Genomic DNA, 13,004 nt, shown 5'->3' with positions numbered 1-13,004 from the left:
GTTAGTTCGAATTAAATTTGTAGTGTAGACATACTCTGTATGTGTTGTGGGGGGTAGGGCGGTGGGGCTGTGTGCGCGTACTATGGATAAAACAAAGTAGGAAACAATATTATATCTACTAATTTATTTTCCACTGAAAAACAAAAGTTTCTGGAAGTCCTGTCTTGCTGTTCAGAAGTCAGGATGTTGTTTTACAGTAGTATTTTGAAGGTCCAATTTGCTGCTCTAACAGCGCCATTGTATATTGATGTAAGTCTGTTGATTTCAGTAGAGTTACACTAGCCTAAAACTGGAGTAACAGTGGTGAATTAAAGATCTGTATTGTTAATTACACTTCAAATCTTGTACCAAGTGACCAAAAAAGCAACTTTACTGTACATTGCATTGTTATTACTTGTACATTGTTATTTTTTTTTTAAATCACCGAAGTAAAGTGAGATATTTCAGATTCTTGACAGAAATCTAGCAGAATTACTGATTAACAGTTATTACCTGTTCTTTTTAAAACAATGAAATATAACGATAGTTTTAAACCATTTCAGTTTTATCAAGGACTTGATATTTCTTCCTTTAGAAGTAAGAGTATTTTAATATTTGATGTACTGGAGTATCAATGTCTGGCATGTGTTCAGTTAATTTTAATAATTTGTTTGTGCACTTTCAGTGGTAGTAGTGATTGCCAACCAGGCTTTCAGTGTTAATTGTGTCTCTGGCTTGAGCAATAGGGTATATGGCACTCTTTATGTGTTAGAACAGCTAATAAGATTATGGTTCTTAGTTTTACAGGAACTGGTGCAGGTTTCTCTAAAGCTTGGGGCTTTCTTTTTTCAGGTTTCCGAGGTCTCTTGAGGAAAGGACAGTGCAATAGCACAATCATTGCGAGCAAGTACTGTGTTTTCATTGGGGGAAAAGGCTGCTGTGACTCATTGGATGCACGCTGTGCTGAAGCTAAGTGATGATTTCTAAAAGGAAGTAGTCCAAACTCTCCATCCTGTTGAGGTCTGCGGCTTGGTGTGGAGATTCTGTCACTGAACGGGTTTTTTTCTGCAAAGAAACCATGGCTGCCTCGAGGCTAGTGGGGAGATCTTCCAGAGATATTGCCAATGTTATGCAAAGGCTTCAAGGTAAGCGACTGATTCTGAATGGCTGTATGTGTCATCTATTCATATAGACAACAAATACAATACTGTTCAAAACCAGGAAATCATTTTAAAATATTTATACTTTCAAAGGCCTACAGTTGTAAACTAATCTATAGGAAGATTTTTGCTTCTGATGTGTCTGCAGATTTCTTGTTATGTTTCCTCCATTATTACATTATTAATGATGTTTAAAAGCATAAGGCATTAAGCAGCATGGCCCATTGGATAGGACAGCAGGGCTTTGCTCCAGCCTGCTCTGTGACCTTGGGAAAAATCAGTTCAGCTGTCTGTACCTCAGTTTCCACATATGTGAAATGGTGATAAAGATACTTTGTCTGCTTTGAGCACTACAGATAAAGAGAACTCAATTAATACAATATTTTAAAATGATTCCTATTACAATAATGTCTAGAAGCCCCAAACCAGATTAGGGTCTCATTGTGCTGGGTATTGTTACAAACCCAGCTGAAGTGCTGAAGAATTTACGGCATAGAGACTAAGGGTACGTCTACACTGCATGGCTATTTAGAAATAAACTATTCTGGAGTAGTTATTCTGAAATAGCTTATTTTGAAATAGCATTCTACCCTGCAGGAAAGCCTCAAAATTAGTCCGAGGCAGGCTTCCCTAACGTAGATGTGCTATCTTGATTTAGAGCCCCAGGAGGCACTGGGGAGGAATAACTTAGAATGGCCCTGGGGAGGAGCTATTTCGAAATAGCAGCAGTGAGCATCTACACATGCCTTATTTTGAAACAGCTATTTCGAAATAGGCGTTATTCCTGTTGCAATGATGTTTACAGATTTTAGAATAAACCATCCGTTATTTTGAAATTATTTCAAAATTATTTCGAAATAACAGCATGGCTGTGTAGACACTCACATTGTTATTTCAAAATAATGCTAGTTATCTTGAAATAATGGTGCAGTGTAGACACATCCTAAGTGGTGGTGTTGTCTGATTCGATGTCCTTATGAATCAAGGGACTTCTGGTTATTTTAGCAGTTGTCATCAGGTAGAAATTAATACATTTATTTAAGTTCTCTGTATCACAAACAAGCATGACTAAATGAAATGAAAATGTTCATTAAAACTTTTTATGGTTAAAAAATGTAAAATAATGCCATTTAATATAGAAATTTTAAAAAAATATAATGCATGTATTCAAAAGTACTTATGAACCATATGTGAACACGTTCTTAGCAGCACTTTTTTTACCAGCTCTGAGGTGACATTTAGGGACTAATGGATCAACCCTGCTCCCACTCAAGTCAGTGGAAAACCTCCCATTAACTTTAATATTTCAGAATCAAACTCTAATCTTGCAGTTGCTCAACACAGAAAATGTCTATAGACCTAAAAAGACCAGTGCATAGTACCATCTATATTTTCTATATTTTGAAGCTTCCTTTCTTCTCCTGTCTTTTCCCCCCTATTTCTGAGTGTACAGCCATGGTGGCATTTCTAACCTTAGTCCCTCTGTCAAAAAACAGGACAATCAGGTGGTATGGGAGTTTACAGGCAGCTTTTCCTAAGAATGAGGGACAGCATGGGGTAAAATCAATGAAGGTGCTTGTTTTGAAGTGGAGAAACCATGATGGTGAGTAGTGGTTAGTGCAGTGTAGTGTATCATTCCAGATGATGTCATAATATTCCCTCAAACAGGATACTCCCCCCCGGAAGGTAACCCCAGTTATTAGGAAGAGACATATAATATTAATGGGGGGGACTCAACCATTAGAAATAAAGATTAGTGTGTTTGTGATGATTGGGAGAACCGTGTGTTGATTGTCTACTCGGTGCAAAGATTATGGATCTCTGAAGACATCTAGAAAGTCTTGAGAGCAGTGCTGGGGAGGAACTAGTGTCATGAAATAAGTAAGAACCAGTGGCACAGGAAGAGATATTCTAGAAGCCAAATTTTGGCTGCTAGGTAGAGATTAAAATCTAGGACATCCATGATAGCATTCTTTGAAATACTTCTTTTTTTGGCACACAAGGCCAGTGAGAGAGGCAGAAAAGCAGGATATTAATTTGTAAGGGACACAATGATATTGGTTGGAAAGATTTGGGTGTATTAAGAACTGGGGAACCTTTTGGGAAAGGAGGAGTCTATACAGGAAGGACTGGCTTCAGCTCTAACAAAGAGGAACCAGATTGCTGTCATGTAAAATTAAAAGAGGTTATATGGGAGTTTTTAAACTAAGGGCTGTGGGAAAGGTGATGGGTATAGAGGAACAAAAAATTTGTGGGTACATCCCTTAGGGGAGTTTATTAAAAGGGATTCTCTATATCCTAGTAAAGAGGCGAAGGTAAAAATAGATAAAGTACAGGTAGGAACTGAAGAGAAGCAGTGCAAGGAAAGAGGCTTATTCAATAAAATCACATGAAAGCAGACAACTATTAACAAATTTTACAAGATATAAACACTAAAAGTCCAAATGCTAAGATGAGTGAATTTGAGTCCCAGTATTAAATGAGGATACAGACTGATATAAAATAGCATCACAGAAATTTGGTGGAATACCTGGTATTACTGTATCCCACTGATTATCACAATTCCACCAAATTTCTGTACAGAGTCAAATAAAGTAAAAATCTTAAATGAATCAAGCAGTACTATAGACTCTGGATGGGTAGAAACTCGATACTAGAAAAATAAGATTATAGCAATAAGAATATTCCACCAGCAACTTGCCCGGTGATTGTGAAATGCTCAGGGAGATTAGAGCGGCCACAAAAACAGAAAAAAACCCAGTCATAATGGGGGATATCAGCTGTTTCCATATTGAGTGGGTACATGGCACCTCAGGACAGGATTCAAAGATAAAATTTCCATACAACATTTGACTGCTTCTTACAGCAGCTAGTTCTGGAACCCATAAGGGGAAAGGCAGTTCTTGATTTAATTCTAAGTGGTGCACAGCATCAGGTCCAAGAGGCGAATGCAGTTGAACCATTTAGTAATAGCAACTATAATATAATTAAAAATAACACTGTTTTAGGGGAGAAAAGCACATAGAAGTCCACTATAGTAACATTTAATGTCAGGAAGGGGAACTACACAAAAATGAGGCAGCTAATTAAATGAAAATTAAAAGGAATAGTCACAAAATGGAAGTATCTATAAACTGCATGGTGTTGTATCATGCAAGCAAGGTAGTAACAAACTTCAACAGGCCTTTATTTACCAAAGGTGAAACCTCTTTACAAAGCTGCTGCTGCTCCCCTCTGTAGCTCTCACGCAGGCCTGGCCCATCTCCTCCCCCCTCCTTCCTGTTTCCTGTGCTTCTAGATTCCCAACAGCCAGTGCTCCCAGTTCTAATAATTACAAACAGCATCTAAAACACCACACATGGGAATTTATAAGTCCCATCCACCTAAAGAAAGAATTTGAGGAGCAACTAGCAACAGACACACAGAGTGACAGCGTTTTTAAGTACATCAAAAGCAGGAAACCTACCAAACAATCAGTGAGGCCATTTCAACAATTGAGGTGCTAAGGACCACTCCAGGAAGATAAGGCTTTTGTGGGAAAGCTAAATCAATTTTTTGTATTTGTCTTCACTGCAGAGTTGATGAGGGTGATTCCAATACCTGAGCCATTCTTTTTTAGGTGACAAATATTAGGCAGTGTTTTAGATTGAGGGGCCAGTAGAGGAGGTTTTGAAACAGATTGATAAATTAAACAGTGATAGGTCATCTGGACCAGATGGTATTCATCTATGGGTTCAGGAGGTACTCAGATAGGAAATTACAGAATCGCTAACTAAGGTATGTAACCTATTGCATAAATCAGCCTCTGAGCCACATGACTGGATAGTTAACATAACCCCATTTAAAAAAAAAAGGCTCCAGAGGTGATCTTGGCTATTACAGACCTATAAACCTAACTTCAATACCAGAAAAATTGGTTGAAATTATAGTAAACAAGAGAAATCTGTGACACAAAGATGAACATGATATGTTGGGGAAGAATCAGCACAGCTTTTGTAAAGGGAAACCATGCCTCAGCTTACCAGCCCTGCTGCTGGGGTGGAGACTTCGCAGCAGGCTCTGCAGTTTAAAGCTTATTTAAGTAGCACGTATAACTGTATAACTTCTATAATTTTTAGTGGTTACATGGTTACATTTTAAATGCATGTTTACTCCCTAATATACATACAGCTAATTTAGACCTCATTATTTTGTATCACTCAGGAGAGAGATCTTGGAGTCACCATGAATATTTTTCTGAAAATAGGTGCTCAATTTGCAGTGACAGTCAAAAAAGCTAATAGAATGGTAGGAAACATTAGAAAGGGGAAAGAAAATACAACTGAAAATATCCTTTGAATACTGTATGCCATTCTGATTGCCCCATTTCAAATAGGTACATTAGAATTGGAAAGAGTACCACACAGGGCAATAAAAATGATTAGGGAAATGGAATAACGGAATAGCTCCTATGTGAAGAGAAACTAAAAAGACTGGGATCATTTAGCTTAGAAAAGCAATGACTACGTACACGTGATATAAAATCAAGATCTACAAAAGATCTCTGCAGAATTAAGAAAGGCACGGAGAAAGTGATTAAGGAAGTGTTATTGAGTCTGTCATTTAATACAGTCTAAGGGTCACCCAATGAAATGAATAAGCAGCAAGTTTAAAGCAAACATAAGGAAGTACTCCTTCACAGAGCACACCCATCCACTCTGATTTAATTAGCACTGATGTCACACTCCCATATCTATATCCTTTTTTGTTCTTTGGAACATCTGAGGAAGTGAGTTATACGTCATTAAAACTTATATCCTAATACCCTAATAAATTTGTTAGACTTTAAAGAGCCACTGGTATCCTTTTTGAAGCAAAATGCAGGACAATGTAGCACTTTAAAGACTAACAAGATGGTTTATTAGATGATGAGCTTTCGTGGGCCAGACCCACTTCCTCAGATCAAATAGTGGAAGAAAGTAGTCACAACCATATATACCAAAGGATACAATTAAAAAAATGAACAAATATGAAAAGGACAAATCACATTGCAGAACAGGAGGGGGATGCGGGGGGGGGGGGAAAGGAAGGAAGGTAAGTGTCTGTGAATTGATGATATTAGAGGTAGGGAGAGTGGGATGTTTGTGAGTTAATGGTATTAGAGGTGATAATTGGGGAAACTGTCTTGGTAATGGGTGAGATAGTTCAAATGTTTGTTAAGTCCTTGTTGGCAAGTGTCGAATTTTAACATGAATGACAGTTCAGAGGATTCCCTTTCAAGTGCAGATGTAAAAGGTCTTTGTAGCAGAATGCAGGTGGTCAAGTCATTGAGAGAGTGTCCTTTCTGGTTAAAATGGCAAGAAACTGTTTTCTCTTTGTGATCTTGTCTGATATCTGTTTTGTGGGCATTAATCCTTTGGCGAAGTGTCTGAGATGTTTGTCCAATGTACATAGCAGACGGACACTTTCGGCACATGATAGCATAGATTATATTTCTGGATGCGCAGGAATATGTGTTCTTGATCTTATAACTCACTTGGTTAGGTCCAATAATGGTATCAGCAGAATGAATATGTGGACAAAGCTGGCAACGGGGTTTTTTTGTTTTTGCTGAAACAGACTAACATGGCTACCTCTCTAAAACAGCACACACAGTGAACCTGTGGAAATCGTTGCCAAAGGATCCTGTGAAGGCCAAAATTATAACTGGATTCAGAAAAGAATTAGTTAAGTTCATGGAGGATAGGTCCAGCAATGGCCATTAGCCAAAAATTATCAGGAAAACATGCCCATGCTGTTGGTGTCCCTACACCTCTGACTGGCAGAAGCTGGGGCTGGATGACAGGAAATAGGTCATTCTATAATTGTCCTGTTCTGTTCATTCTCTCTGAAATATCTGGCACCAGACTTTGGTAGAAGACAGGATACTGGGCTAGACTGACCCTTGATCTGACCTTGTATGCCTGTTCTCACGTTCTTATCGTGTCTGCGGTATTACCTGCTTGTACCACTGAAGTGATGAAGAAAGGTGCTGTTGCAAATGATACTTAATTAGTAGCTCTGTGTAAATACCTCTTGAGATCTTGTATCTTAATGGTCAAGTTGTTGTACCTTCTCCTAAAAATTGGTGATTTTTAAACATTTGTGAACTATTTAATCCTGATATCCCTGTTGATTTGTGCCACGATTTTTACATTATATTTTAATTTTTTAAGTCCTAAAAAAATCTGCTCTACTTGTTACAAAGATTACTATAATAACTTTGCTATTTAGACTCATGAAAGGCATCAAACAAAAACATAACAATTTTATATTAAAATGTAGTAGAGGGGAAGAAAACATAGAGCTGTTGATGAATTTTGGAATCATCATCATAACTTTAAAAATTGCTTTCTAACTTCCTTGCTTTTTAAACGAAGAGCCTGACATTGTTGGGATGCCATATCTGGCTTCTGCTGCAGTAGTAAAATAAATATTTCACCTTTGGTGCGACTGATATTAGTTTGAGCACAAACCTTTTATAGACTGTGGTCCTTCATTATAGATGAGCAGACAATCTGCAGCGCAGACTCCCTTTGCCCCTTACAAAGTACAGCTATCCTATCTCTCTCATCTTAATCAATTCAAATACAGCCATGTGAGGACAGACAGGAATGTGAAGGATTGCAGAGCTATGTGCTTGGCCTAATTACACTGAATCCCAGGGCCTGCTCCTGCCAGATACTGAACAGTTTTAGCGGAGGGTGCTCAGTACCTAATAGGAAATCTTGAGTAACGGAATCCTACCCTCTTCTGTTCCTGCTCTGATGTTGGAGTGGGATGGTGCTTTTCCTTGTCATGGCAGGACTGTGCTGTTTACTGGTGATCCTGGGCCGTTAAAAGGGCCCCTGGGAACAACTGGGGGACAGAAAGGTGCTGGAACTCCATCTGTGTTCAGTGCCAATGTGTGCTGTGGTTCATCAGGTTAACTTGAAGATCTGCCTGTAGCTGAATAGGCATCCTTATGTCTACGATTTGAATACCCAAAGTACATATTGTATGTGGATTGAATTACTAATAACCACCTCAAGAAACTTCAGAGAGAACAAAAGACGCTTTCTTTGTTTTAAGTTGTCAGTTATTTTGAGCTTGGAAGAGTAATTATGGTGGATGCAGAATGTAAAACTTTCAGTCTGTTCAAGTCAATGCCAGCATAAAATGGATTAGTTCATAAGATAAATAAGATACAACCGAGGGCCTCATGATACGAGAGGCCTCTAAAAAAGAAAAAAATGACTCAATTTCAAATTTAATCAAAATCATTTGATTAATAAAGGAGATACAGGAAAAAGAAGATTCTCTCTAAATATAGACATTTTTGTACAGATATGACAAAAATATACATAACTACCTACACAAATGCCCTTACCCCACATTTACATTACATTTCACTAATTGTTCATTATTGCTAGGTGGGAGGCCAGGACTAAGAAAAAAATGATAATGGCACTTGTGAAATTAGTATTTCTAGAAGTAAATCTGCTATCAGTCTACTAAGGCAGTGTTTTCTTGGCTAGCAGCTAAAGGTAAAATTCTGTCTGCTTTCATAACTTGTTTAAATATTTAAGTAAATAATTGTATTGATGATAAAATCAGGGGCAAATGTGAGGTCAGAGACAGCAGTGTTGTGAACCATTCCTGCCAAGCAAATGTATTGTAGTATTGTACTATTATGTCAGGAATAACATTGTCCTTGGCTGAACGGCTACCATCTTTTGTTTATGGTCCAGCATGCTCAGTCATCTAGTGCCCATGATCCTGTTTTGCTTCATTTTTTTTAAGTGTTAGTGTGTTCTTCTTTTGATCTGTATAATTGTGTATTTTACTGTATGCTCTGCTTTCGGTTTTATGTGCTATCCATGCTTCAAATTACTGAATTTGCAGGTGACCTTATGGACTTGGGTTGATGTGGATCTTGAGGAGGATACATTTGTGTTGGTTTCCTGCTGTCAGTTTTGGGAACCTTCACTAAACTTTTATAGAATGGCAAAAAAGAAAAATCCCAATAATTCATTGTTTTATAGCAAAAATCAGAATAAACATTTGTAAGTATATTTTATGTATGGTCTGGGTAAACTTAGTATTTCCCTAACAAAATTTTGAAAGCAAAAATGTTAATTAGAAACTTATAATGCAAACAGGTATATTGTAAGAGGTGTTTGAATTAGATTATTATTCTCTTTTTAAAACTTTGCCTTTGTATAGATGCAGATAGAAAGCTTTCATGTTTATATATTCAATGTACTTTCTGTGAATCTAATATATTCATTTTTAATGGCAAGGGGCTTCTTACATTTGACACCACTTGAGTTTATTTCTATATTTACTCTTAGTAGATAAAAGGTAGATGCTGCTACAGTATTGTCATATATGCTCCTTCTTGCTATATTCATTAAAAATACAAATACAATATTTTGAGATTATAATTTTATTAATTACATTGGTTTCTACTGTGTATAAGGCAATGTATTGCATTTTTATAGCAACATGAGTGCATTTTATAATTTTAGAAGTTAAAGCTAGCACCAAAGTACACTGTAATGAGATGGATTTTAAATATATCAAATAGAGCTGATAACTTCAGAACATCTGGGTAGTAAAAATTTCACTCAAGTGTATTCTTTATTTGTTATATTTAACAAAGCTTAGAACCTATATGATGTGCTCTAATTTCAGTGCTCTATATGACATTGTGCTTGATTCACAAGTCAGGATATTCTTTCCAAAGAGTGGGTACACTAGCTATGTTTAGACTGCATCCTTCTGCTAACAAAGGGATGCAAATCAAGCACTTCGGAAGTGCAAATGAGCCCAGGATTTAAATATCCTGGGCTTCATTTGCATACTCACGTTCTGACGCTGTGCCCATCAGGCTGAGTGTTGAAAGTGAAAGTGAAGTGTAGCTGCGGTTCTGCCATGTTTCTGCCGACAGCGGGGGCTTTTTCGGCAGATCCCGTACTCCTCAACTTTCACAAAAAAATGTGTGTGGATGGGGAAGAGGGGCTTTTTTGGGCAAAAAGAAGAAAGAGGAAAAAGCACAGGTGCCCTGGGGGCCATTCTGTGCATAGCAATCGAGAGAGAGAGCGTCCATGCAGTCTGGATGCTCTCTTTTGCAAAAGTGCATTGCTTTTTTGTTGTGCATTTGCAATGTGGATGTGCTCTTGCGCAAGAAGTTTTTGCAAAAGATTTCTTCTGATAAAAGCTTCTTGTGCAAGAAGCCTGCAGTCTAGATATAGCCTCTGCCTCCAACAATCTTGCAGCTTTTGCTCTTTTCCCTCTTTGAAGGCACTGGACTAAGTCTTGAAGTTAAGCACATGCTTTAAGCGCTTTGTTGAATAGGGGCTGAGCATCTTGCCAAACTAAGTCTTTATTACTATTTATTATATGCAATAGTGTAGCACCTAGAGACTCTAGAGCAACTATGGACACTGTGCTAGGTGCTATAGAAACACTGGTTTTGCTCTTTTCATTTGTCATTTCCTATTTCTTTTCATCTTTGAATTAATTGCTGTGCATAAGTCAAGATGTTTCTATTTAATTTTTTTTCTTCTTCCCTAGCTGTACTTATAATGTTAGCATAGTTCTCAAAAAAGGCTTGGCTAGTTAACTTATGCTCTTCCTTCTGGCTATTTATAGAGTGTAATGTAAGAAAAAATATTTCTCCATTGAGTAAAAAATTATCTGAGAACCTACTTCTTCACAGTGTAAAACTGTTGGGGCAAATTGTTTTTTTCAGGGCAGAAAATAATTAAAATTCCACTCGGCCACAATGTCATTATTTTGGCTCATTGTTGCTATAAAACATTGCCATAAAACTGGCAGTCATTTATGCTGACGGAATCGAAGGAGTTGATATTTTGAGACTTACGTGTGAACAAAAAAGTATCAACTATGAAGGAAACTGTTAAGTTGAGTATGTTTACTAAGAATGAAAGTAGCACATTTTTGGTTATTAATGTGAGTAACACCTCTTTTCTGCATCAGAACTGCAGGGATAATATAGCATAGTTTTTTAATAGAGTTGGGCTTAAAGGGCAAATATATAAAGTACTATAGCTGTCTTTCAGATCACCTTTTTCTGACAGATTAAGGTACTGTGATCATTCACAATATCATTGTAATATCTAGTTCATTAACTGTGTTTAAAAGAGTTTATTACAAGTTTAATAAAATTAATCTTTATTTTTGTAGAGGTGCCTCCTGCAAGTTGTTTCCTGCAGAGAACCATTTGCACGTAATGTCTGTCTTATTTGGACTTACAATTGTGTGTTCAGTAAATACCATTCCTTTTTGGATTTTTGCTTGTGTGATGACTTTTTTTCTAATGGAGAAACTGGAAATTACAAAACAGCATGGTTTTTGTCTTTTGTTACAATTAATAAAGCATCAAAACAGCTCTACTGAGATAAAAGACTCCTATATAGTTAAGGAAAAAAACTTAATCAAGACATTCTACTGTGTTTCTGTAGCCTTGATTTATACTTTGGTGGAAATTAAAAGTTTTATTACTATTAACTGGCTTTGATGATAATAGAGTGCAAAGAATGTACTTCAGAGAAAATGAAAACATTCATCTAGTACTGATAATTTTTGTCATAGACTATCTTTACTGGAAAAAGTATTGTTTGTAAACCACAGTTACTGGAACAAAATGATTTATTCTAGTTTCTGACACAAATATTCTCTTTTGTGAATCAGTTCCCAAAGTTCTGGGGTGTTTTTTACTCACACTGGCTTTTATTTATTGCTAATACTATGTATCTAAATAGATCACTTCAAAGTATATTTGATCAATCAAGGTTTGAAAAAAACCCATGAATTTTCATTCTTATGTGAGATGAGAAGGAAGCATTCCCAGGCAAGGACCATCAGCTTTTGTGGAATTCAAGATTCCCATAAAAGAAAATCTCTCAGGGTTGCAAGAATAACTTTTAAAACATGAACTGCATGTACATTGACTCAGTGCTATATGCTTGCTTGAGTCTGCAGACTGACTGCTCCATACCCTCTTTTCCTTTTCAGAGCTTTAATCGCAAGTTTAATTGCATACAGTAAATTAGAAAAGATAATTTGTATCTTTATTAGTAAGATGTGTATCTTAAAATACAGTAAACAGAAAGTTGTTTTACAATATATTAACATTTAAATACAGTGCATAACATAGAGTCCACAACTGTGCCATTATTTTAAATTGAGTTGTCTTAGGTGGATCTAGCGTCACGGGTATTTTTTATTCTGGCTTAGTCCACATTTAGTAATTTTTTTCCAGCTTTGTTAGAAGTTTGTGGGGCTGATCTGTAATAGTTATGAATACTGTATGGGACTTGATTACTGGAACAGTTCAACTGTATGACTGACTATATAGGTAGAGGACATATGTTTACTATATGGGTATGTATATATTGATTTATGTCACTAACAAGTCTGTTAGGGAACTAACAGAAAAGCAACACAATGATTATAGGGAAGTATCCACCAGATAAATGTGCAAGAGTTAAGAAAAGGACTTGAAATAGTTTAAGAAGAAGCTCCCACGAGAAAAGAGGAGGCAGTTATAAGGGGCAGTTTCCAGCATACAGGCTGAAAGAAAAAAGGGATCAGAAGTCAGCTGTTCTTAAACTTCTAGGGGATGGTAGCCCTGAGGTGTGAGACACATATATATATGTGTGTGTGTATGTACTGTTATATTGTTGCAAGAATACTTTTCTCTTATGCTTTGCTATATTTCTGCTTTTAAGATTAAACAGTACTTTTGTATGAAGAAACTTTCTGGTCACTGTATCAACCTCTGGCCTTAGCTTCCCCAAGATAGACTTCTGGAGGCCAAACCTAGGAAGACTTCCAAAC

The 13,004-nt window shown here is 36.9% G+C and overlaps 1 protein-coding gene across 11 annotated transcripts in view; it reads left to right on the top strand.

Annotated features, from left to right (window-relative positions):
* SYNE1 (spectrin repeat containing nuclear envelope protein 1) overlaps positions 1-13,004 on the top strand; it is a 479,589-nt gene that overhangs the window by 15,717 nt on the left and 450,868 nt on the right. For all 11 annotated transcript variants that reach the window (XM_075924462.2, XM_075924463.2, XM_075924461.2 and 8 more), the window contains exon 2: positions 832-1,124. In XM_075924462.2, coding sequence (XP_075780577.2) covers positions 1,058-1,124 — 67 coding nt within the window. In that variant the 5' untranslated portion in view covers positions 832-1,057. The remainder of the gene's footprint in view (positions 1-831; positions 1,125-13,004) is intronic.

The sequence above is a fragment of the Pelodiscus sinensis genome, chromosome 3, assembly GCF_052426305.1.
Source record: "Pelodiscus sinensis isolate ZL-2025 chromosome 3, ASM5242630v1, whole genome shotgun sequence".
NCBI lineage: Eukaryota > Metazoa > Chordata > Testudines > Trionychidae > Pelodiscus > Pelodiscus sinensis.
Note: the sequence above shows the minus strand (reverse complement) of the source record. Positions and strands in the feature narration are given on the sequence as shown.